A 27,885-nucleotide genomic window follows, 5' to 3' on the forward strand; every position below is an offset into this window, starting at 1 on the left:
CTGTGAGAACAACCCAGGATTGGAGCTCTCGTTGAATCCGCAAATGGTGAGTCGGAGCTGCATTTCCAGACTGATCTTTGTTGCCCACAGAACGGCGAAACTCCCAAGTATAAAAAAGACACGGGATGCCAGGCAGTAGGTCTGCCTGGCGAAGCCAGCAGCCGGGGCGGCGGCGGCCAGCCCTACCCAGCAATCCCCACAGGGCGCGCTTGTCCGGGTGCCCTGTTGAACCGGCAACCTGAGACTTGAGAGGGCTGGACTTGAGACTGAACGAGACTTGGAGAGTAGGCCAGCCCAGGGGATTGCAGGGACAGATCGTTTGGGACACCCAGTGGGACGAACAAAACCGCGATTTCAAACTATCCCGAGCAGATGGTCCGAGACGCTCTGTGGGGGAGGGGCGTCCACCACTACCGAGGCAACCCGCCCCAACTGAGATACACGCCCAGCCAGCTGTTGCCGAGGCAACCCGTCCCTACTGAGCCCACTGCTGACGCAGCCTGCCGTTGCTAAGGCAACACGCTACAACAAAGAGACTCCACCACAGGGCGTGGCGGAGACCACAGCAGAGCCTGCAGGAACAGGGCGAATCACACAACAGCAGGGCGGAGCCTCGGCAGCCAAACAGTGGCTAGTCTGCCTTCTAGCTGGGCAGGACACCTCATCGGATGTCGAAAAATAAAGCCTGAACCCCCCAACACAGAGCATTTGAGAAAAAAAGGTTTTTTTTTAATGAGCTCTGTTGCAGCAGAATCAAACATAGCAGCCTAACAGCCCTGAATGAACAACAGAGCTCACAGCTCAGCAATTGAGCTCCTAAAAAGTACTGACTGTCTCCTCAAGCAGCTCCCTGACCTCTCTATATCCAAAAGACTGACATTTGGCAGGCATCATCCTGGGACAAAGATAGCAGAAAAAGAAACGGGTAGCATCCCTCACTGTGCCACAGCTGCTAGAGGTGCACCCCAGACAAGCAGGGCCTGGAGTGGACCTCAGCAGTCGTACAGCGAAGGGGCTAGGCTGGTAGAAGGAAAACCAAGTAACAGAAATACTTCATCATCAACAATCTGGGTGTCCACTCAGAGACCCAATCGAAAAGTCAGCAACTATGCAGACAACAAGCGGATAAACCCACAAAGATGGGAAGAAACCAGCGAAAAAAGGAGGAAAACACCCGAAACCAGAACACCTCACCTCATAGAAAGGACCAAAACTCCTCACCAGCAAGGGAGCAAAGCTGGACGGAGAATGACTGTGACGAAATGACGGAATTAGACTTCAGAAGGTGGATAATGAGAAACTTTTGTGAGCTAAAAGAACATGTATTAAATCAATGCAAAGAAACTAAGGAACTTAAAAAAAGATTTGAGGAAATGATAACAAGAATAGATAACTTAGAATATGAATGAATTAAAAAAGCTGAAAAACACAATACGAGAACTTCGCGAAGCATGCACAAGTTTCAATAGCCGAATTGACCAAGCAGAAGAAAGAATATCTGAAGTCGAAGACCAACTCAATAAAATAAAACGAGAAACCAAGATTAGAGAAAAAAGCACAAAAAGGAATGAACAAAGTCTCCAAGAAATGTGGGACTATGTGAAAAGACCTAATCTACGTTTGATAGGTGTACCAGAAGGGGACGAAGAGAATGAATCCAAGCTGGAAAATACACTTCAGGACATCATCCTGGAAAACTTCCCCCACCTAGCAAGACAGGCCAAAACTCAAATGCAGGAAATACAGAGAACACCACAAAGATATTCTGCAAGAAGAGCAACCCCAAGGCACATAATCGTCAGATTCAACAAGGTTGAAATAAAGGAGAAAATACTAAGGGCAGCCAGAGAGAAAGGTCGAGTTACCCACAAAGGGAAGCCCATCAGACTCACAACAGATCTTTCGGCAGAAACACTACAAGCCAGAAGAGAGTGGGGGCCAATATTCAACATTCTTAAAGAAAAGAACTTTCAACCCAGAATTTCATATCCAGCCAAACTGAGCTTCAGAAGTGAAGGAAAAATAAAATCCTTTGTGAACAAGCAAGTACTCAGAGATTTTGTCACCACCAGGCCTGCTTTACAAGAGCTCCTAAAAGAGGCACTACACATAGAAAGGAACAACCAGTACCAGCCATTCCAAAATCACACTAAAAGTTAAAGAGCATCAACATAATGAAGATTCTACAACAACTAACAGGCAAAACAGCCACTTAGCATCAAAATGGCAGTATCACATTCACACATAACAATATTAACCCTAAATGTAAATGGACTAAATGCACCAATCAAAAGACACAGACTGGCAAATTGGATAAAAATCCAAAACCCATTACTGTGCTGTATCCAGGAAACCCATCTCACATGCAAGGATACACAAAGGCTCAGAATAAAGGGATGGAGGAAGATTTACCAAGAAAATAGAGAGCAAAAAAAAGCAGGAGTTGCAATTCTCATCTCTGATAAAATAGACTTTAAAGCAACAAAGATCAAAAGAGACAAAGAAGGCCATTACATAATGGTAAAAGGATCGATACAACAAGAAGAGCTAACGATCCTAAACATATATGGACCCAATGCAGGAGCACCCAGATACATAAGGCAAGTTCTTAATGACTTACAAAGAGACTTAGACTCCCACACAATAATAGTGGGAGACTTTAACACTCCACTGTCAATATTAGACAGATCAACCAGACAGAAAATCAACAAAGATATCCAGGGCTTGAACTCAGACCTGGAGCAAGCAAACCTGATAGACATTTACAGAACTCTCCACCCCAAATCCACAGAATATACACTCTTCTCAGCACCACATCACACCTACTCAAAAATTGACAACATAATTGGAAGTGAAGCACTGCTCAACAAATGCAAAACAACTGAAATCATAACAAACAGCCTCTCAGACCTTAGTGCAATCAAGTTAGAACTCAGAATACAGAAACCAACTCAGAACCGCACAACTTCATGGAAACAGAACAACTGGCTCTTGAATGTTGACTGGGTAAACAATGAAATGAAGTCAGAAATAAAGAAGTTCTTCGAAACCAATGAGAACGAAGACACAACATACCAGAACCTCTGGGACACATTTAAAGCAGTCTCTAGAGGAAAGTATATAGCAATAAGTGCCCATATGAGGAGAATGGAGAGATCCAAAATTGACACCCTACTGTCAAAATTGAAAGAGCTATAGGAACAAGATCAAAAAAACTCAAAACCCAGCAGAAGACAAGAAATAACTACGATCAGAGCTGAACTGAAGGAGATTGAGATACGAAAAACCCTTCAAAAAATCAATAAATCCAAGAGCTGGTTTTTTGAAAAGATCAACAAAATAGACAGACCACTAGCCAGATTGATTAAAAATAAAAGAGAGAACAACCAAATAGATGCAATAAAAAATGATAAAGGGGAAATCACCACAGATTCCACAGAAATTCAAACCATCATCAGAGAATATTACAAACAACTCTATGCACATAAACTAGTAAACCTGGAAGAAATGGATAAATTCCTGGACTCCTGTGTCCTCCCAAGCCTAAACCAGGAGGAAGCTGAAACTATGAATAGACCAATAACAAGGTCAGAAGTCGAGGCAGCAATTAAGAGCCTACCACACAAAAAAAGCCCAGGTCCAGACGGGGGTTCACAGCCGAATTCTACCAGACACACAAAGAGGAGCTGGTACCATTCTTTCTAAAACTATTTCAAACAATCCAAAAAGAGGGAATACTTCCCAAATCATTTTACGAGACCAACATCATCCTGATACCAAAACCCGGCAGAGACCCAACAAGAAAAGAAAACTTCAGGCCAATATCCATGATGAACATAGATGCAAAAATCTTCAATAAAATACTGGCAAGCCGAATGCAACAGCAAATCAAAAAACTTATTCACCATGATCAAGTAGGATTCATCCCGGGGATGCAAGGCTAGTTCAACATACGCAAGTCTATCAACGTAATTCACCACATAAACAGAACCAAAAACAAAAACCACATGATTATCTCAATTGACGCAGAGAAGGCATTAGACAAAATTCAACAGCCCTTTATGCTAAAAACCCTCAATAAACTCGGTATCGATGGAACGTATCTCAAAGTAATAAAAGCTATTTATGACAAACCAACAGCCAATATCATACTGAATGGGCAAAAACTGGAAGCATTCCCTTTGAAATCTGGCACTAGACAAGGATGCCCTCTTTCACCACTCCTATTCAATATAGTACTGGAAGTTCTAGCCAGAGCAATCAGGCAAGAAAAAGAAATAAAGGGTATTCAAATAGGAAAGGTGGAAGCCAAATTGTCTCTATTTGCAGACGACATGATAGTACACCTAGAAGACCCCATCGCCTCAGCCCAAAAACTCCTGAAACTGATAAGCAACTTCAGCAAAGTCTCAGGATATAAAATCAATGTGCAAAAATCACAAGCATTCATCTACACCAATAACAGACTTAAAGAAAGCCAAATCAAGAACAAACTGCCATTCACAATTGCTACAAAAAGAATAAAATACCTTGGAATACAACTCACAAGGAACGTAAGGGACCTCTTCAAGGAGAACTACAAACCACTGCTCAACGAAATCAGAGAGGACACAAACAGATGGAGAAACATTCCATGTTCATGGTTAGGAAGAATTAATATCGTGAAAATGGTTATACTGCCCAAAGTAATTTACAGAATCAACGCTATCCCCATCAAGCTACCATTGACTTTCTTCACAGAACTGGAAAAAACCACCATGAACTTCATATGGAACCAAAAAAGAGCCCGCATAGCCAAGTCAATTCTAAGCAAAAAGAACACAGCGGGGGGCATCACACTACCGGATTTCAAACTATACTACAAGGCTACAGTAATCAAAACAGCATGGTACTGGTACCGAAACAGAGATATAGACCAATGGAACAAAACAGAGGCACCGGAGGCAACACAACATATCTACAACTATACAATCTTTGATAAACCTGACAAAAACAAGCAAGGGGGAAAGGATTCCGTGTTTAACAAATGGTGTTGGGAAAACTGGCTAGCCATGTGCAGAAAGCAGAAACTGGACCCCTTCCTGACACCTTACACTAAAATTAACTCCAGATGGATTAAAGACTTAAACATAAGACCCGGCACCATAAAAACCCTAGAAGGAAATCTAGGCAAAACTATCCAGGACATAGGAGTAGGCAAGGACTTTACGAACAAAACACCAAAAGCATTGGCAACAAAAGCCAAAATAGACAAATGGGACCTAATGAAACTCCACAGCTTCTGCACGGCAAAAGAAACAGTCACTAGAGTGGATCGGCAACCAACAGAATGGGAAAACATTTTTGCAGTTTACCCATCTGACAAAGGGCTGATATCTAGAATTTACAAAGAACTCAAACAGATTTACAGGAAAAAAACAAACAAGCCCATTCAAAAGTGGGTAAAGGATATGAACAGACACTTTACGAAAGAAGACATATATGAGGCCAACAATCATATGAAAAAATGCTCATCGTCACTGGTCATCAGAGAGATGCAAATCAAAACCACATTGAGATACCATCTCACGCCAGTTAGAATGGCGATCATTAAAAAATCTGGAGACAACAGATGCTGGAGAGGATGTGGAGAAAAAGGAACACTTTTACACTGTTGGTGGGAGTGTAAATTAGTTCAACCATTGTGGAAGACGGTGTGGCGATTCCTCAAGGCCTTAGAAATAGAAATCCCATTTGACCCAGCAATCCCATTACTGGGTATATATCCGAAAGACTATAAATCGTTCTACTATAAGGACACATGTACACGAATGTTCATTGCAGCACTGTTTACAATAGCAAAGACCTGGAATCAACCCAAATGCCCATTGATAATAGACTGGATTGGAAAAATGTGGCACATATACACCATGGAATATTATGCAGCAATCAGAAATGATGAGTTTGTGTCGTTTGTAGGGACATGGATGAATCTGGAGAACGTCATCCTCAGCAAACTGACACAAGAACAGAAAATGAAACACTGCATATTCTCACTCATAGGTGGGTGATGAAAAATGAGAACACATGGACACAGAAAGGGGAGTACTAAACACTGGGGTCTATTGGGGGGAAAAGGAAAGGGGAGGGCCAGTGGGAGGGGGAGATGGGGAGGGATAGCCTGGGGAGAAATGCCAAATGTGGGTGAAGGGGAGAGGGAAAGAAAAGCACACTGCCATGTGTGTTCCTACGCAACTGTCTTACATGCTCTGCTCATGTACCCCAAAACCTAAAATCCAATAAAAAAAAAAAAAAAAAAAAACCAACCTGCACCCAAGCACCTTGGGCACATGTTCTCAGGACCTCCTGAGGGCTGTGTCATGGGCCATGGTCACTCACATCTGGCTCAGAATAAATGTCTTCAAATATTTTACAGAGACTGACTCTTTGTCAACAAATAGGCAAGAAAAAGAAATGAAAGGATATCCAAATTGGAAAGGAAGAAGTAGCACTACCTCTATTTATAGGTAACTTGCTCTTGTATCAAGAAAATCCTAACTAATCTGCAAAACAATCATTAGAGCTTGAAATGAGTTTAGTGAGGTTGCAGGACTGAAGATCAATTATCAAAAATAATTTGTAAAAACTGACAATAAACAATTCAGAAGTAAAATTGAGAGCAATTTAATTTACAATAGTATTGAAAAAGTAAAAACAGGACAAAATTTAAAGAGCAAGAATTGTTCACTGTAAACTACAAAACATCACTGAAACAAATCAGACTTAAAGAAAAAGATATCAGGTGTTCATGGATTAGAGGAACTAGCAAACTAACACGGCAATAGTCCCCAAACTGATATACAGATCAATCCCTATCAAAATCCAAGATGGGTTTTTTTTTTCCTCACAGAAAATGACAATTGATCTTAAAATTCACATGGAAATATAAGGGACCCAGACTAGTCAAACTAATTTTGAAAATGAACATAGGGACAGGAGGAGAACTCATACTTCCTGATTTAAAACTATCACAGGAAACTATGTTAATCCCCAAATATGACTCTGACATAAAAATTATTTGAGACAATTAAAGCAGATAATTGAAAAGCAGCAGCAAACAGGAAAAGGTCTGTCTATCCTCCCCCTTTTCTTCCTATGGGCAGGATATAAATTATCCTTTACTCATGGGTCTCTAGACCTTTAGCAGCCCAGAGCAATACACAAAACTCACTCCATTATTTTCCTCCCACACACAGGTGGTCCCTGACTTAGGATTTTCTGTTATTACAATAATGTGACAGTGCTGCACATTCAAACCATACTTTGAATTTTGAATTCTGCTCACTTCCCAGCTAGTGACATGCAGGGTGATACACTCTCACGACGCTGGGAAGTGCGAGTGGCTCCCTGTCAGCCACCCCATCAGGAGGGGACAACCAAGAGTCTCCAGTGTACTATGCTGCCAACATTTTTTGGATATGGTGTTTTGTGTTATATAAGTGGAGTTCTAAGCCACTGCCCCCAGTTACTCTGCATTGAGATTTCTCCTGCGTAACATGTACTACACATGTTAATAAACTTGTTTGTCTTGTTACAGGGATCCATACCAAGGCAGAACTCATGAGGACTGAGGAAAAAATTATTTTCCATCTCCTACACTAGAGCACAACAGCAATCAACACAGTGTAGTACATAAAGACAGATGTACAAATTAATGAAATAAAATTCCACTAATATAGAATATAGAGGACACAAATAAGCTCATGAGCTTATAAAAATCAGTCAAGTGATTTTTTTTTTTTTTACAAGGGTTCCAAGGCATTCAAAGGTGCAGAAACAGTGTGAAAGAAACAGTGCTAGGTCAACTGGATAGTCACATGTAAAGGAGTGAAGCTAGATCCCCTTTATCACACCATATGCAAAAATTAACTGAAAATTGATCAAACACCTAAATGTGAGAGCTAAAACTATAAAACCCTTAGAAGAAAACAAGGAAGTAAACCTCTGTGACTTTGGATTACACAATGATTTCTTAGCTATGTGATACCAAAAGCACAAGTAAGAAAAACACAAGATAAATTGGACTTATTAAATCAAAATGTTTTGTGTCTTATGGAACACCGTACGAAAAGACAACCCATAGAATGGGACAACTATTTAAAAACCATATCTCTGATAAGGTTTATATATAACTCTTTCAACTCAGAAAAAAAGATAACCCTATTAAAACATGGGCAAAGGGCTTGAATAGACATTTCTCCAAAGAAGATGTATTTATATGTCCAGAAACCTATGAAAATGTGCTCAACATCATTAGCTATGAGGGAAATGCAAATCAAAACCACAAGTAGATACCACTTCAGGCCCACAAAGATGGCTACAATAAAAAAGATACACAGGACAAGTGTTGGTAAGATTGCGGAGAAATAGGATTATCCCAAGTTGCTAGTAGGACTGTAAAATGGTGTGGCCACTTTGAAAGTTTGGTGGTTCATCAAAGTGTTGAATATGGAGTTACCACATGACCTAACAGTTCTACTCCTAGGTATACACTCAAAGAGAACGAAACCACACATCTATACAAAAACTTGTACAAGAATATTTATTAGCCACAATAGCTAAAAAGTGAAAACAACCCAAATGTTCATCAACTGATGAACAGACAAACAAAATATGGTGTATCATTTTTTTTTTTTTTAAGACGGAGTTTCGCTCTTGTTACCCAGGCTGGAGTGCAATGGCGTGATCTCGGCTCACTGCAACCTCTGCCTCCTGGGTTCAGGCAATTCTCCTGCCTCAACCTCCTGAGTAGCTGGGATTACAGGCACGCGCCACCATGCCCAGCTAATTTTTGTATTTTTTAGTAGAGACAAGGTTTCACCATGTTGACCAGGATGGTCTCGATCTCTTGATGTCATGGATCCACCCGCCTCGGCCTCCCAAAGTGCTGGGATTACAGGTATGAGCCACCGCGCCTGGCCTGGTGTATCCTTATAATGGAATATTACTCAGCACAAAAAGGAATGAAGTATTGATATATGCTATAACATGAATGAACCTTGAAAACACACTAGCTGAAAGAAGTTAGACACAAAAGACAACATAGTACATGATTTCATTTATGTGGAATGTCCAGAATAGGCAATTTTATAGGGAAAGAAAATTAGTGGTTGCCAGTGATAGGAGGAAGGGGGCATGGGGAATGACTGCTAATGGGCATGGGGTTTATTTTTCAGCTAATGAAATGTTCTGGAATTAAATTGTACAATCTTGCAACTATACTAAATTATACATTTTAAATGGTGAATTTTATGGTGTGTGAACTCTATCTTAATTGAAAAAAGCAAAGAGAGCATTTGGCAAAGTATATGGTATTTAAATAACCATACAAATTTTTCAATGTACAACCAATGACAACAATACATGTCATTTCAGCTTATGAACAATACGCTGGGAACATGAGCTCTTTGCATCTCTAAACTTTTATAATTTTAAAGCATCATTAAATCAACTCAATTTAGTTGAGTTGCTTGAAAAAAAGTCTGTGCTACAGTAAATACGTAACCTGTTTAGAGTAAGTCTGGAGCCAACACAAACATTCAGCATTTTTCCAGAGTACACGTTCCTACAAAATTTAGAAAACCTGTTTATTATAAATGCAGTTATTGCTCTGAATTTGAGTAATACATGCTACTATCTAGCCACCCAAAGCTAATTCCATGCTGACCTTCCAGGCTGAATAATAAAAGCAGCAATCATCCTCAGGGCCCTTTCTGTGCATCTCGGCACCAATCTCAGTGTTCTGCATACGTGTGTGTACAAGTGTATATACATTTATGTGCACAAGCACCTGTCTCTCCACTGCTCCTTAAGAGATAGAGCTCTGTCTCCCAGACTTGTGCATCTCCAATGCCTGGAACACATTGGGAAGGACCAGATCAATGTTTATTGAATAAATTAATAAACCTAATTAGGTAATTAATCCTCTATACATGTTCTTTCTGTTATCTGTCTGTCTCTCTCTTTAAATCACTCCCCTAAATATTGTTTCCACAGACTCTCCCAACAGTCCTCTGAGAAAGATATTACAACTGGAAAACGACAGGCATACCCTATCAAGCAGCTACTTAGTAACTGAGCTGACACAGAAAAGCACTACACTGCAGTGTTTTTTTGTTTTGTTTTGTTTTGTTTTTAAACAGACTGTCACCCAGGCTGGAGTACACTGGTGTGATCACAGCTCACTGCAGCCTGGAACTCCTGGGCTCAAGCCATCCTCCCATCTCAGCCTCCTGAGTAGCTAGGACCACAGGTGCAGACTACCATACCCTGCTAATTCTTAATTTTTTTTTTTTTTTTTAGAGATGAGATCTTCCTGTGTTGCCCAGGCTGGTCTTCAACTCCTGGGCTCAAGTGATCCACTGGCCTCAGCCTCCAAAGTGATGGAATTATAGGCATGAGTCACCACACCTAGCCAGATGTTTCAATTATTAGGGGTAAATTAATAAAGAAAAAAAAAATCCAAGGTTTTAGCCTCTACTTACAGTTGTCTGAAATCCAATAGCATTACCGATCTGACAGTGATAAAGTGTGACATACCTCCAGAGCCAACTGTTTCGCCACTGCTGTCTATGTTCATCTCCTCTGAGGGTTCAGAACAGTTAGATGTCTGCCTTTGATGGGAAAAAGCTTAAATAAAAAAAAAGCTAGTCATTAAGTATACTTTAATAGCATTAGCAGGTTATGTTACTCATTTAAGTTACTACATTATACTAAAATGAATTTTAACTTCTCTGATGAAAAACGTACAATGTTAAAGTAGGTAAATAAGGAGGAAGGAAAAACATTTTAAATATTCAGCAAGTTTTTAAAAGATAATCATTCAACATTAGAAAATGTATTGATCCATTACCTGATGAATTTCTCAGTAATGTACCAGGGCGACTCTCTCTTCCTGAAACTGCAGGACCTAAAAATAAGAAGACAGATAAGGAAGAAAGCCAGTAGCATAAACTGAGTAAATATCCACAAAGGAATCAAAATGAAGATAACCAGGCTGAAAGACAAGGCAGACAGATTCTGAACTGCCGACAACTGATAATGTTCTCCTTGTGTATGCATTGAAATTGAGATTCATTTTATTACGAGAAATGCCCACCAATGCAAAGCAATAGTAAAGGTAGCCACCAATATCACCTCTAAAATATGAATATCTCAAATATATTTAAAAGGCCTTTCAAATGTATCAGCCTTGCCTATTTAAGTTATGTGACAATAAAATATACTAAAATGGTTTTGAGGGTAAAAATAGATCATACCATACTTTTTTTTTAAAAAAATGGTTTTGAGGGTAAAAACAGATCATACCATATTACTTTTGCCACAGAAAAGAACGATTCCCTTGCAGTCTATCCCTCAATAAGCACAAGACCAGTGTCCTTTCCCAAGTCACCATACTCACTGTTAATCAGGAGCTCCAGGATACTTTCCGACGCACTGGCAACAGTCAGCTCCAGACAGTGTGCAAAGCTGGACAGTGCCTTGCTGCGGACAGTAGGCGCCTTGTCTGAGCAACGATCAAACATAATTTCCTGCACCAAGAACTTATGCTTTAAGAACCTCTGATGCTCCAAGGAGAGGGTGTTATCCACTTCTCTTTCAGGCAGTTCTAACAGGGCTAAGACAACATCAAGAGTAAAAACCCGGTGTGGGATCTGGTAAAGCAAGATCACAAGAGTTGCCATCAGACAGGAGTAAGAACCAAAGAACCCTCCTCATTCAGACCTAGAAAAAGAGACTCTTTTTAAAAAAGACTTTAACAAGGACCCAAAGTTTTATGCAGAGGTATCCCCTACCTTAGAACTTCGAGAGTATTTGTAAAGCCAGGCAATGAACATAGCATATTCCCCACAAGGAAGTTTACTGAGCAGCTGGACTAGGGACTGGGCTGCAAAAGTACGATACTCTGATTTATCTACCACCTGAAAAACAAAAACAGAAGCTGACCAACCAATATCCACCTGCAGGACAACTGAAACATATTTTGCAATACAAGTTGAATATCAGTGAGTGTAACTAGTTCAATGATCTTTAAATATTAGGTAAATGGCTAACAAATTTTAGGTTTTAGAACCCTTGTAAACTAATCTAAAGGAAATCTGTGAACTGTCTCCCCAGAAAAATGTAAATACAAATTTAGTATATAATTTCAGAGTTTTTGGATCCCCAGGTTTCATGAGGTTCAAATTAAGAATTATTTGTCTAAATGGTTATAAAAATGTAAGAGATAATCATGGGAATTTGAACATTGACTGGATGTTTGATAATAAGAGATTACTGTATATTTCTTTAGGTGTGTTAATATGTTATGGTTATGTTTTTAAAGAATTCTTATCCTTTAGAGATATATATTAAAATATCACATATGAAAATGATGGAATTTGCTTCAAAACACAATCCAGTATACGCATGTTGGGGGATGTGGGAGGGGTTTAAGTGATACAAAACTGTAGAAGGCGGTTGATGGGTATGTGGTGGTTCACCATCCTATTCTCCCTGTTTCTGGGTATGTTCAACATTTCTCCAAAATAAAGTTGTTTTTTTTTTTATAGAACACTTTTGTCTAGGGGACCAGCTAGTGAACATTAAATAAAACCACTTTAAGTAACAATGTAGACTCATTCCCAAGAACAAATACACACACATACACATACACTCACACACACCTTCACATGTGATATACATCTATATTATTGATATTACTAAGGCAAGCAGTACCTTGGCACAGAGGTGCTGTAGTAAGATACAGAGGACTGGGAATATACTCTCCTTTAATTCATCCACAAGGGAGCTATTTAAAAGAAAACACATCCACTGTTCACAATACATTCAGTGATTGTCCTCAAAAACCACTACGCCTATATTTAGAAATTCTAGTTATTAAAATACTATACCCTCATACTCTAAGAGTAGTTTCAGTAGAATAAAGAGTGAAGGCAAAATTCATTGTAGAAAACTGTTAAGTAGTTCCTGTGCAATTTTGAGAGCTGTTGCAGAGTAGCTGAGTCTTCAGGAAAGAATAAAAATGTAATCTTCATACAATTCTTCTGACTACTTACTAAATTTTATATTAAGATGTAAAATATATCCTTTTGAGATAAATATAAAATTGACTAAGACACAGTACCATCTCACGGAAGCTCAGTGAAATGCATTAGTAACATTACTTCTCCCAACTTTAACCCAAGAAGAAATATTTTTCTTTTTCTTTTTTTTTTTTTCACACTGGGCAGAGGGACACAGAAAGGACATAAGAGGGCAGGGCACTGAATCCCAGCTCTATAGAATCCTAAGCTTTAGCACTAGGTCAAGCCTTTGAACAAGGTTAAATTCTTAATTTCAATCTTCATCTGCAAAGCGAGGAGAGTAATTCTTTCTGTATTTTTCATGATTGGGGCCACCCAAATGAGAGAATGTGTGTAAAATGACCTTGAAAATTGTTTTTTGTTTTTGTTTTTGAGACAGAGTCTTACTCTTTCACCCAGGATGGAGTGCAGTGGCACGATCTCGGCTCACTGTAACCTCCATCTCCTGGTTCAAGCAATTCTCCTGCCTCAGTCTCCCGAGTAGCTGGGACTACAGGTATGTGCCGCCACACCCAGCTAATTTTCGTATTTATTTATTTTATTTTATTTTATTTCTTTTGTTTGGAGAGAAGGAAAGAAAAAAAAGGAATGAAGGAGAGGAAGAAAGAGGAAGAAAAAGAGGGAGAGAGAACAGAAATGTTGCTTTATTCTAAAAAATGGGTATTAATAATGGCCGATCAATATTTCATTTAAACCTATGAGTAGGTGTGATGTGGTATTGACAAGTATGTATATTTTGTGTATTTAAAGTGGAGAGCTCTGCAAATATTTATTAAGTTTACTTGTTCCGGATTTGAGTTCGAGTCCTGGATATCCTTATTAATTTTCTGTCTCATTGAGTCTAAGTCTCTATGTATCTGGGTGTTAGGATTGTTAGCTCTTATTGTTGCACTGATCCTTTTACCACTATATCTTTGTTGCTTTAAAATCTATTTTATCAGATGGGAGAATTGCAACTCCTGCTTTTTATTTATTTATTTATTTGTGCTCTCCATTTGGTCGGTAAATCTTTCTCCATCCCTTTGTTTTGAGTCTTTGTGTATCTTTGCATGTGAAATGGGTCTGGATGTAGCATACCATTGGGTTTTGGCTGTATCTTTTGATTGGGGGATTTAGTCAATTTAAATTTAGGGTTACTGCCATTTGATGTTAACTGGCTGTTTTATCCATTCGTTGATGTAAATTCTTCTTTATGTTGATGCTCTTTACTTTTTGGTATATTTTTAGAAAGGCTAATACTGGTTGTTTCTTTCTATGTGTAATGCTTCTTTCAGAAGCTCTTGTAAAGCAGGCCTGATGGTAATAAAATCTCTGAGTACCTGCTTGTTCATAAAAGATTTTATTTTTCCTTCAGTTGTGAAGCTTAGTTTGGCTGGATATGAAATTCTGAGCTGAAAGTTCTGTTCTTTAAGGATGTTGAATATTGGCCCCCACTCTCTTCTGGCTTGTAGGGTTTCTGCTGAGAGATCTGCTCTAAGTCTGATAGGCTTCCCTTTGTGGGTAACCTGACCTTTCTCTCTGGCTGCCCTTAGTATTTTCTCCTTCGTTTCAACCCTGGTGAATCTAACGATTATGTGCCTTGGGGTTGCTCTTCTTGAGGAATATCTTTGTGGTGTTCTCTGTATTACTTGGGGTTGAATATTGTCCTGCTTTCTTAGGTTGGGAAAATTTTCCTGAATAATATCTTGAAGAATATGTTCCAGCTTGGTTTCATTCTCTCCGTCATTCATTTTTTTTTTTTTTTTTTAAATGGAGTTTCACTTTTGTCACCTAGGCTGGAGTGCAATGGTGCGATCTTGGCTCACTGCAACCTCTGCCCCTCTGATCAAGTAATTCTCCTGCCTCAGCCTCCTGAGTTGCTGGGATTACAGGTGCACACCACCACACCCGGGTAATTTTTGTATTTTTAGTAGAGACAGGGTTTCACAATGTTGGCCAGCTAGTCTTGTACTCCTGATCTCGGGTGATCTGCCCATCTTGTCCTCCCAAACTGCCATGATTGCAGGCATGAGCTACCGCGACCAGCCTCAAGAAGAAATTTCTACATTGCCCAGATTTGATCCATTTTTAGTGCTGTTTACCTGTCACATTACATGAACACTATTGCAATTGGCATATGGGAAACTCTCATGGAAAAAAACAAAACGACAGTGTTTTCACTTAAAACATTTTGGTTAATGTTTTCAAAAGTTCTCAATGGAGAGACATTTGCTCAGTCACAAGATGACATCATCCACACCCCATGTCTCCAACCAAACTGCATACTATGCACACCCAAGGCATGCGCACACTTGCATGTACACAGCACGTCACGGCACCACCTCCATGCTGCATGCCAAAAGTTAGTGAAAGAGGGAAAGAAAAGCCAGTGATGCAGCAAACACATCCTTGCCAATGAAGCTAAGGCATGAGAGTTTTTATATGAAGCTGAGTGACCCATGAGGGGAAAACTGGTCTAACGATTATTGCTACAGAGGTAAAAAGCAACTCAATCTTTTCATTCAAGTACTTTCTATAGAGGGAAAGGAATAGAAAAGTGCAAAGAAACAAGGAAAAAGTGGCAAAGAACAAAAGCAAAGAGCTGCAGACTAGAGAGCAACAGAAAAGAGAAAGAGGCAGACTGGCTGCAGTGAAGCAGACACGGGAAAGGAGAAGAGGCCACAGTCCTCACTCTGAGACCGACACACAGACAGTGCAAAGAAGCTGGAGGCTGGCTCTGGCCTGTGCTCTGCAGATTCCTATTTCTTTAACAGTGCCTCAGCTGGGAGCCTACCAACAGAGACCCAGACACATAAAGCACATTAGCTACAAAGCGTTTGGTTTTGACTACCCAAACCACCATCAGGCCAGAAATTTTAACTCTATGGGTAGCAGAAATCTTAGTGACCGCAGGACCCAGAGTACTGAGAGAGACTGACAGAGCAAAAATTCACAATTGTGTGCTTCACCTGATAAACTGGACCGCCTGGTTTCTACGATTGATGACTTGGGAGGTAATAGGAAGGGGGGCACGATGGGAAACTTCACCAACTTCTAACATTAATATTACATTGAGCATGTGATGGAAAACACAACTGATAATCTAGAAGAGAAAAGAAAATAGAATTTAAGAACGAATAGAGAACCCCAGGGTCTCAAACATCATGATGCAGACTGTAGTAAACCATTTCAAGCCATCTGAAGGTAGGTCAGGTTGGCATAATTGCTGGCTGAACACTAGGGATATATTTCTGAAACAATTAGCAGGTATTCTATAAACACACAATGTAAACAGTGTGAAAGAATGACTGGCAGATAATATATCTGATAAAAACATCACCTCATTACTCTCTCCACCTATTGCACAGTATAACCCAGAATTTAGGACAAATAAAGAATTAACTGTCATTTACAAATGGCAAAAGTGCTACTACCATTCCCTTATTTAAAAGGGGAAAGAATGATACCTTACAACTGCTTTTTGCCTGCAGATTACAAAGCACCCTTCCAACCTATTATCTCATGTAACAGAGTCACTAATTAATTAATTCATCCAATAAATAAAACATTTACTGACAACCAAGTAAATGGTAGGTATTGCATTAAGAACTCTCATCTACAGCTAGATTTTGCTACATATATTTATTTAATTTTAAACCTTACAACCATTCCATGCGATAATAAGGACACGTGTAATTTCTACTTCACAGATAATAATAAAAAAGAAAACTCCAAACGTGTGCTGTCCACAATAAAATAATTAAAGATAAGGCTAAAACCAACATTGTCTAACATCAAGTCAATACTTTCACAATTAAAAAAAAAAGTACCATCTTGAGAGACACAGTAGACCTAAAGGGATAAATTTTCCCATCTATTTTATTATTTAAAATGTTTAAAGGGCATGGGAATTTGTAACATTACTATGAATTTTATCACATTCATATTTCAAGCACATAGAAGTGATAAAGACATAAAACTTACAAAATATTGAATATTTCTAAACAACAGGCATTGTGTTTGGCATGTGACACACTCAACTTCATTTAATGCTGTGACAAATTTATAAGGAAGAGTAAGACTTTTGTCCTGTTTGTCCAGAATTGAAATCTGACACTTTAGCAAGGTTGAATGACTCATACAAGGACCCACAGGTAGTAGTGGTAGAGTCAGAATTCAAACACAGATGTGCAGAATCTCAAGTATCCCCAAAAACATCTTAACCACCAAGTTACGCCTCTACAAGTTAACTGTATCACAGATACCAAAAGCCACATGACCTTGGTCCATCACATTGTTTGCAAAATCTTATTGTTTAATTTATGACATCTAAGTTTAGTAACACCATAATGCACAACTAACTAATTCCAAAGTTTATAGTAGTGATACCATTAAGGTAACTTAGAGAAAAAACCCAGTTATCAATGCTAACCAGGGATGACAACCTACAAAATTTCTACAGAATATCATAAAAAATAATACAACTATTAGTAGAAATACTGAAACACACATAAATCGCCAAGGGAAACTTGAAAATTCTCTATTCTACTTTTTAAAATGATTTGGGAAATATTCCTACAAAAGTAACTGTTCAGCAGCTTACCTGTTCCTCCTAGTTTATTTACAGCGGAACCATTTTTTCTAACTGGAGCCTAACAATAATGTGCTGCAGCTACCAAGTAATCTGATAGAAACTTGGCAATAAAAAACAGAAAGCAAACAGAAATAGTGATACTTGTTATTATGTAAATAATAAAAGGTCACGAAAATGGGCTAGTAAATTGAAATGGCATTATATCAAATGCTTTTAATATCTTTCCATTGTATGGTTTGTGTGCCTTTGATTCAACTAGTAGTAACAAATTAGGTTCTCATCTCCTTTACCTTATCGCCTTCTCCATGAATGGGGGAGCACAGCAAATACAATCCGTAATAAGCCAGTTCTGGTATGTATTTTGCTTGGTTAAGGTCTCTAAAGAATAGACAAAGTATTAATTAATGGATATGATTTTACTTGGAATATTTCTTAGTTCTACAAGCCACATTTCAATGAATAAATTCTACCTGTGCCAATTAGGAAAAAATGGCATTTCCATTTCTGCTGGAGCAAAATCAGTATACTATACTTAAATTGTAGCACTGGAAGATTTAACAGCTCACCTGGCTTGTGTAACATGACATTCATGAAGAACTGGCTCAAAATTAGTTAATGCAACAAAGACCTAGAAAACAGACACCAAGAAAAGGCCTGATTTTTTCTAGTCATTAAGTATTAGCGATAGTCTATGTCCTTTGAAGCTGCCCTAAGGTTACTGGAATTTTCACTTACCTCTATACAATTCTGTACACACTGTGGCTTTTCTTTCAAAGAAAACTTGGGTAGAAGCCTTAAAAAATTCTTTAAAAGGTGAAAGATGGCATTTCGAATTTGAGAAAGGTCCCGAGGAGAAAAACAAATGTTCTCATCTTCTTGTTCTTCTATAGTTTCATCCATCTAGAGATGAAGAAATGTACAGGTGACTGCAACATTCACTGAGCACTTTGTCCCATGGTTTTCAGTTTACTCAAACCAAGTCCAGACAGATTAAACTCCAGGCAGGAGCTGATGATGAGGTGATGTGACTTTGACCAGGTCACATAACTGTTTTAGGTCTCCTTGACTGCTACAGTAGTTTCTAGTTTTGTGGGGTTTTGTTTCAATGAGGGATCCTGTTTTTCAGAATTTTTGCTGTCTATGAACTTCTATCATCCTACAGTGTCATGTAAGAATATGGAATTAGGCTGGGTGAAGTGGCTCACGCCTATAATCCCAGCGGGAGGCCAAGGTGAGCAGATCACCTGAGGCCAGGAATTCGAGACAAGCCTGGCTAACATGGTGAAACCCCATCTCTACAAAAAAAAGCAAAAATTGGCTGGGTGTAGTGGTATATGTCTGTAGCCCCAGATACTCAGGAGGCTGCAGCAGTAGAATCACTTATACCCACGAGATGGAGGGTGCAGTGAGCTGAGACTGCACCATTGCACGCCAACCTGGGTGACACAGTGAGACTCTGTCTTAAAAAAAAAATATATATATATATATATCAAGCCCAAGAGACAACTTAAAGCAGTACTGAATAGTTTATGATGGTTTAGGATTGTTTGCCTATAATCATGATGCCTGAAATCATATTTAGTATAAAGTCAATCCTTAAATAAATAAAACTGTATGTTGGTATATATGTTTTATTACTCAACTTACTTCTTACCTCAGTATTTTCTTTCCTGGGTCGCTTTCCCCTTTTTCTATGCCTCCTGGGATTAGCCGAAGAGCTCTTAGGCTGTTCTTTCTTTCTTTTCCGATTCAAGTTAGATTCCTGAGGCCAGCTCTTCCTTAAAGTCTGAATGCACTTGTCAAACATCACTGGGTGGAACACTTGATTGGCTACACTGCCTATTCATAAGGAATAAAGAGTAAGCAGGTTAGATTTAATTGTCTTGAAATATGTCTATAACAATAGATGAAAAGTTACAAAGCAAACTACAGGCTTTTCATGACTCTGAATAAGAATGAACCTTTAGCAACAGTACCATTTCCAACATCAGCCTTAGTAAAGGAGCAACAGCGCTGCATCAGATACAAATAACAAGGTTTCCACATCTTGCCATGACAGAGTAACTGGCTTTACACTTGTTCTTCTGTTGTAAACAACTAGAACACTGGGCAAAGATTTATAAAAGAACCATTTTAAGACACTGGGCACCAAGCAGTATAAGAAGAGTAATCAGTGAAAAGAGGGAAACAAAGAAGTAAACCCTAAAGTTGCCCCAGTGTTGTATCTAGAGACAATCTCTGGACAACAGCAGAGAAATGGTAAATCCATGCAAATTATAATGGTCTTACTATGTAGAAAAAGCAGAGTCAGAAAGATAGGGTAGATAGAATTTACAGAACAGAAGAACACATACATAAAAATAGAGTTCTAGTCCAGGTGTAGTGGCTCACACCTGTAATCCTAGCACTTTGGGAGGCTGAGGCGGGCGGATCACAAGGTCAGGAGATCAAGACCATCCTAGCTAACATAGTGAAACCCCGTCTCTACTAAAAACACAAAAAATTCACCAGGGGTGGTGGCAGGCACCTGTAGTCCCAGCTACTTGGAAACGTGAGGCATGAGAATCGCTTGAACCCGGGAGGTGGACCTTGCCATGAGTCAAGATTGGGCCATTGCACTCCAGCCTGGGAGACAGAGCAAGACTCTGCCTCAAAAAGAAAAACAAACAAAAAAAAAAAAAAAAAAAAGAAGAGTTCTAGAAATCTGCCCAAGGCTGAACATAAGCTATGCACGCACAAAGTAAAATTCTAAGACAGAGGGCAAAGAAGTATTTCCAAGGAACAAGAGGATGAATTATTTTCACAGTTCACACAAGGCTCAGAAACATTCGAGTTGTGGCCAGCCAGAGTGGAGTAACCTTGTTAAACACCAAGAGCATTCAGTAGAGACCTCAGAAGAAACACATCTTAATGATAGGGCTAAACCAGATATAGCATAGTTTATATCTGCCCTAATAAAGCTTTAAAGCAAGCCTCAAAAGGATCAACTCAATCCACCAATAGCTGCCTATTAAAACATACTTCAATAGTATTTAAAGGGAAACAACAAAATGCAGACACTCAATAACATCCCAAATGCCCAACATCCTGGCCGGGAGCAGTGGCCCATGCCTGGAATCCCAGCATTTTGGGAGGCTGAGGTGGGTGCATCACTTGAGCCCAGGAGTTTGAGACCAGTCTGGGCAACATGGTAAAACCCTGTCTTTACAAAAAATACAGGGGGAAAAAACACAACAAGTGTCCAGCATCTAATAAAGAAATTACTGAGCAAAGTAAAAAGCAAGAAAATTAGCCCCATAATTAGAAAAATCCGTCAATAAAACAGCCCAGGAAATGACAGAGATAATGGAATCAGCTGACAACAACCTTAAAGCAGCTCAAGAATTAAAAGTAAAAAATTATCATGAGGAGAGAAATGAAAAAAAAAATTTTTTAAGGCAAACAGAACTTCCTTGATCTGAAAAAGAAACATCCACTAGATGGGCTTAATAGTAGCTTGGTTACTATGGAGACAAAGTAAGTGAAGAACTTGAAGATACAACAGGAGCACAGAAACAAAAAAGCTAATAAAGACTCAGTCACCCATGGGAGAACAAGACACAGTCTAACACAGGAGTGACTCAAGTCCCAAAAAGGGGAAGGAAGACAACATTTGGAGAAAGAATCACTGGAAAATTTCTAAATTGGTTGAAACTACAAATCCACAGATCCAAGCTCAATGAACCCAATCGCAATAAGCACAGAGGAAATCACAACAGAGCATACATAATCCAACCAAAAAGCAAACAAAAAGTCAGCTTAGAATTTTATGTTCAGCTAAAAGATTCTTGAAGGTGAAATGAAGATATTTCATACAATCAAAACCTGAAGGGGTTTATGGCTTGCAGACCTATCTATAAGAAATGTTAAAAAGTTCTTCAGGCTGAAGGAGTATTTTATGAGATTAATCTTTCAAATATAAAAGATGTTTATTTTGTTTTTAAAAAATTCTGTGAAAGATAAAGAAGAAATACCAATGAAATGAAGAGTTTATAACATGTAGAAAAAATAAGTAACACATAAAGAAGAGGAGAGGAGCAAGGAAAATATACTTTATTTTTTGTGTTGTTTTGTTTTTGTGTGTGTGTGATGGAGTCTCTCACTCTGTTGCCCAGGCTAGAGTGCAGTGGCACAAATCTCAGGTCACCGCAACCTCAGCCTCCCAGATTCAAGTGATTCTCCTGCCTCAGCCTCCTGAGTAATGTGTGCTACCACGGTTGGCTAATGTTTGGTTTTGTTTGTTTGTTTGTTTGTTTTTTAGTAGAGATAGGGTTTCACCCTGTTGGCCAGTCTGCTCTAGAACTCCTGACTTCAAGTGGTCTGCCTGTAGCAGCCTCTCAAAGTACTGGGATTACAGGCATGAGCCACCTTGCCCAACCTAGGAAAACACACTGTTTTAAGGTTGTTCTTACATCATATATAAATTGTGAGAATATTATTTGAAGGTTAACTGTGAAAAGTGCCTACTACATACGCAAAGCAAGTGCATAAAATATATGCATACATGCTAAACACTAATAAGCCAAGAAAGGCAACATGGGATACTAAAAAAAAAAAAAAAAAAAAAAAAAATTCAAAATGTGCAGGAAGAGGAAAAAATGGAGCGAGAAACAGATTTAGAAAAATAGTAAATAGAAAAATGGCAGAAACCCAACCATATTTATAATTACTCTAAATGTGATTGGTTAAACAGTTGAAACATTCTGATATAAAAACAAACATTGTCAGAAAGAAGCATAACCAAATGGGCTGGGCATGGTGGCTCAGGCTTACAATCCCAGCACTTTGGGAGGCTGAAGCAGGAGGATCGCTTGAGGCCAGGAGATTTAGACCGGACTAGGCAACAACATAGCGAGACCCTGTCTCTACAAAAATAAAATAAAGTAATAATAATTAGCTAGTCGTGGTGATTTACACTTGTAGTTCCAGCTATTCTGGAGGCTGAGGTGGGACGATCGCTTGAGCCCAGGAGTTAAAGGTTAAAGTGAACTATGATTGCCACTGCACTCCAACCTGGATGACAGAGTCAGACCCTGGATCTCTTTTTTTTTTTTTCCTGAGACAAGAGTCTCACTCTGTTGCCCAGGCTAGAGTGCAGGGGCACAATCTCAGCTCACTACAACCTCCGCTGCCCGAATTCAAGTGATTCTCCTGCCTCAGCCTCCTGAGTAATTGGGATTGAAGGCATGTGCCACCATGTCCAGCTAATTTTTGAATTTTTAGTAGAGACGGGGTTTTATCATGTTGGTCAGGCTGGTCTCAAACACCTGACCTCAAGTGATTTGCCTGCCTTGGCCTCCCAAAGTGCTGGGATTACAGGCGTGAGCCACCAACATGTGTGACCTGATCTCTCTTAAGAAAAAAAAGAAAGAAAGAAAGAAAAACCATGACCACATGACAGACAGTCTATAGGAAACCCTTTAAATATAAATATATGGATAGGTTACAAATAAAAGCATGAGAAATAATGTACCAACGAAGGACAAATCATAAGATAACTATAATGGCTATCTTAATATTTGACAAAATAGACTTCAAGACAAGGAATATAACCAGATAAACAAGGACTTAACATAATTCTAAAAGGTTAACCTATCAGGAAGACGTGATAATCATAAATACATCCATATCTGTCAGACTTTCACAGTATCTTAAGTTAACAGAATTGAGAGGAGAAATAGATAAACTGATAATTATTCTGAGAGACTCCAACATTCCTCTCTCAATAACTGATAGAACAAATAAGCAGAACATCAGGAAGGATATATAAGTCTTGAATAACATTTGCAACCAACTTGACCTAACTGACATTTACAGAATACTAGATCCAACAAAGGCAAGGTACACATTCTGTTAAAGTGGAAATAGAAGATTCACCAAATTAGACTCTAGGTCCATTAAAAAAAAAAGGGGCACAACTCAGTAATTTGCAAGTATTACAATCATATAACGTATGTTATCTGATCCCAACAATTAAAAACCAATTACAATAAGATTTCAGAAAAGTTCAAATCTTTGGAAATTAAACTCAATCTACTAAACAATTCAGAGATATAAGAAATGACAAGAAAAATTAGAAAATCACGTTGGCCTGAACAACAGTAAAAACATATCATCAAAATTTATAGGATGCGGATGAAGTTGTACTTGGAGGGACAGTTATAGTATTAAATACTTGTATTAGAAACAAAGATATGTATGTGAGAACAAAGATCTAAGCATCCACCTTCAAAAGTCAGATAAGAACAAATTAAACCCAAAGTAAGAAAGGAAATCATAGCCATAAGACCAGAAATCAATGAAACAAGAAAAGGACAAATAACAGAAATCAATTAATGACATCAAAAGGGGGTTCTCCAAAATGAACAGTAAAATGAATAAATCTTGATCTACATTGATCAAGAAAAAACAAAATGCAAATTGCCAACATTAAGCATGAGAGGAGATCACTAGAAATTCTACAAACATAAACTTCTTTCAAAAAACTCCAGGCCCAGATGACTTCACTAGTGGATTCTACCAAACATCTAAGGGAAAAGAAAACCAATCTTTCCACAAATCTTCAAAAATACACAAGAGAACGAAATAGTACGTAACTTGTTCTATGGGAATGGTCATTACGCAGATACGCAAACCAGACAAAAATGTCTCAAAAAAAGAATACCACTTATGAATATAGACAGAAAAACCTTCAACAAAATATTAGCAAACACTCTGACAACATAGAAAAAGGATCATATGCTGTGACCAAGGTCATACAAAATTGGTTTAATATGTGAAAATCAACCAATGAAATATACTGTATTAGAATAAGAAACAAAAACCACAAAATTACTTCACAAGTACAGAAAAGCAAATGACAAAATCCAACACCCTTTCACAATAAAACACTCAACAAACTAAGAACAGTAACTTAATAAGGCCCATCCTGAAACAACCCACAGGTAACATCATACTTAAAGGCAAGACTGGATGTTTTCCCCTTCAGATCAGGAATAATATAAGGATGCTCCACTCCCCTTTTATTCAACATTGCACTGGAGGTTCTAGCCAGGGCAAATAGGTAAGAAAAATAAATAGAAAGAACCCAGGCTACAAAGGACGAAGTGGCTGAGCACGGTGGCTCATGCCTGTAATCCCAACACTTTGGGAGGCTGAAGCTAGTAGATCACCTGAGGTCAGGAGTTCAAGATCAGCCTGACCAACATGGAGAAACCCTGTCTCTACTAAAAATACAAAAAAAAAAAAAAATTAGCCAGGCGTGGTGGTGCATGCCTGTAATCCCAGCTACTTGGGAGGCTGAGGCAGGAAAATCACTTGAACCCAGGAGGCGGCGTTTGCAGTGAGCCGAGATGGCGACATTACATCAAAGCCTGGCAGACAAGAGCGAAACTCCTCTGTCTTCGGAAAAAAAAAAAAAAAAAAAAAAAGGAAGGAAGGAAGGCAGAAGTAACCCTGTGTCTATTAACAGATGACATGATCTTACACAAAGAAAACCCTGTTGAAACCAACAAATGAGTTCAGCAAGGTTCTAGGATATAAGATAAATAATCAAAATCAATTTTGCTTCTATACACTACTAATAACCCAAAATAAAATTAAGAAAACAATTTTGTTGACAACAGCATTGAAAACAATACTTAAGAATAAATTTTAAAAAGGAAGTGCAAGAGATGCACACCAAAAATCATAGCCCATTATTGAAATAAACTAAAGAAGATCTACAACAAATGGAAAGATATCCTGCGGCCAGGGATTAGAAGCCCTAATGTTGTTAAACTGGCAATACTTTCCAAACTGATCTACAGTTTCAATGCAATCCCTGCCAAATCGGCAGCTGGCTTTTTGTTGTCCTTGCAGAAATTCACATGTAGACCCTAAAATTCATATGGAAATGCATGAGAGGCAGAACGACAAAAACGATCTTGAAAAAGAAGAATATATGGTGATCGAATATTAAGTATCAACAGCATCCCAGTCATAAACCTGAAACATTTACAAACAGAAGGTAATTGGCAAGAATACTGCTTGCTGGAGAGCTGCAAGTGGACCACACAATTAGCCACGTCTTTGCTCTGGCATAAATCTCAACCTTAATCAGAAAAAGCTGCATCTGGCAAGAGGAGAGTGGAACTGGGTTTCCAAAACCACTACTTTTCTGAGAGACGGCCTGGTTACAACTGAGACACTGCTTAGCAACAAAGTTCTTTAGGAACTTACTCATTTCCAAAGCCATTCTGGGAGCATTAACAATAAAACAAACCAATGTTCAAGGCTTTAAATATAATACTGTTTTGCCCATTCCCAGATCACAAGGAATAAATCCTTAGCATTAATTACAAATGCTAATATGAACAAGGATAAGCAGCAAGGTGACTGATCTTGCCATTTTCTTTTCCGTATGAAAAGAAATCCTGAGGCCAGGTATTAAAAGACCTAATATTGTTAAATTAGGTCCTCTAATGTTCTCCAACTCAATCTCTATGTTCCACCCTCTCTCACCTGGGGTTTGGAGTAGGGAAGAGAATGGACTTCACTGTCATAGGAGAAACAACAGCCTCCTTGGTGCTCTGATAATAAAGTAAAACAGTGCTTGCGAACAGAGTCCTGGTCAGTGTTCTCCTTCAAGTATTACTAGCTGCTTTCCTGTTTTCTTGATTAGGATGGTTTTAACCTATTTTTCAATACCAACGTAGGAGAGGCATAAAACAATGGCTCCCCACAGCAGTTTTTTTCAGCCTAGGCAAGGAATCAGGAGAAGAAAGGGCAATATCAGAATTTTTAGGCAGGGGTGATGGAGGGTGGGCGTGGAACTCTTGTGGTCCTTTTCAGATTACTTTTATTAGTTTATAGATAGCATAATTTCAGATGTAAAAAAAAAAAAAGGGGAAGGTTTGCAAACACCTATAACATGCCATGTACTTCACAGACTTGCTCCTCAGAACAACTCTCTGCCATGGGTTAGCACTGCCCCATTTACAAGTGAAGAAACAAAAGTATAAGAATTGAAAACTATAGAAAGAAAAAAATGACAGAGATTTATCCTATCATATCAGGTCTACATACCTGGTACTTCTAGTAGCAAAAAGTAAAGCCCAGCGGCATGAAGGCCATATTCTCGATACCGTAGACTTACGTTCTTCTTATGTACTGTTTGAACAAAATGATAGAACAACGCCACAAGTGTACTGTGGGAAATATTGTTCTCAATGAAGAAGGTCCAGATACTCTGTGGACAGAGGGCAAATCACAAAAGTCAGTCATGAGAGAACTGGAAATGTCTCCTATTATTTGATTTTTACAGGTTCTTGGTGCCTCACAAAAAGAGGAAGACTAGCCTGGCTCCTAATGCTAAATGTTGACCATCTTCAAAGGGACTGAAACAAAATATCTAAATTAAAAATACATTATCCAAAATTACAAAGATAAATATACATATAACATATTTAAATAACTATGCTTCCAAAATAATTTTTTTGTTAGGTTTGAAGCATATATACTTCAGAAATTATAGCTTAAAACTACAATAAGAATTTTGGGACACCATATATTAGTGATTTTTCAGAAAAGCTATTACTCTATTTAAAAAGAATTCAAATCCCTTTACCAATAATTACTAATGGAGGAAATCAGAGCCTTTTATTTAAATTTAAATGTTCTGCAGATTGTAGGCAAAGGGAGCAGAAAATGAAAGAGATCTCAGAAGTGGCCCAGGTAAAGGAGATAAACCCTAGAAAAGAAACTACAATTTTATTAATTCTATCACCATTCCATGTCTTTTCCTACTAAACATATGAAGAAGAAATGGGTTATTTTAATAAACAAAGCAGGAACTAAATATGGTTTATCCTTGAGGATCATAACTAAAAAAGGCCTAGAAACTTCAAGTGAGCAGACCTTGTACTTCCTGCTTCCTCGAAAAGGCAGGGGAAGTGGTAGGGAATACCTCTGATTAGTCACAACATCATCTTAAAGAAAAGACCATAAAAAATTCTTTCAGCAGTCTCCTTTCCTTAACTAAAAAAACTTGTCGGAGAAATCATCTCCACTGGGCACAGTGGCTCATGCCTGTAATCCCAGCACTTTGAGAGGCCAGGACAGGAGGACTGCATGAGCCCCAGAGTTTGAAATCAGTCAGGGCAACAAAGC

At 38.7% G+C, this 27,885-nt stretch overlaps 1 protein-coding gene across 9 annotated transcripts in view; it reads right to left on the reverse strand.

The window, feature by feature from the left end:
* NCAPD3 (non-SMC condensin II complex subunit D3) overlaps positions 1-27,885 on the reverse strand; it is an 80,961-nt gene that overhangs the window by 46,020 nt on the left and 7,056 nt on the right. For 7 of the 9 annotated variants that reach the window (XM_078339875.1, XM_035265134.3, XM_078339873.1 and 4 more), the window contains exons 3-13: positions 26,803-26,965; positions 19,352-19,536; positions 18,433-18,597; positions 18,264-18,325; positions 17,988-18,075; positions 16,073-16,206; positions 12,757-12,829; positions 11,835-11,960; positions 11,441-11,693; positions 10,892-10,948; positions 10,579-10,668 (exon numbers count right to left, since the gene is read on the reverse strand). In XM_078339875.1, coding sequence (XP_078196001.1) covers positions 10,579-10,668; positions 10,892-10,948; positions 11,441-11,693; positions 11,835-11,960; positions 12,757-12,829; positions 16,073-16,206; positions 17,988-18,075; positions 18,264-18,325; positions 18,433-18,597; positions 19,352-19,536; positions 26,803-26,965 — 1,396 coding nt within the window. Of the gene's footprint in view, positions 1-10,578; positions 10,669-10,891; positions 10,949-11,440; positions 11,694-11,834; positions 11,961-12,756; positions 12,830-16,072; positions 16,207-17,987; positions 18,076-18,263; positions 18,326-18,432; positions 18,598-19,351; positions 19,537-26,238; positions 26,476-26,802; positions 26,966-27,885 lie in introns of all 9 variants that reach the window. The other 2 variants (XM_035265135.3, XM_078339874.1) reach the window with 1 other exon arrangement.

The sequence above is a fragment of the Callithrix jacchus genome, chromosome 10 (genome assembly GCF_049354715.1).
Source record: "Callithrix jacchus isolate 240 chromosome 10, calJac240_pri, whole genome shotgun sequence".
NCBI lineage: Eukaryota > Metazoa > Chordata > Mammalia > Primates > Cebidae > Callithrix > Callithrix jacchus.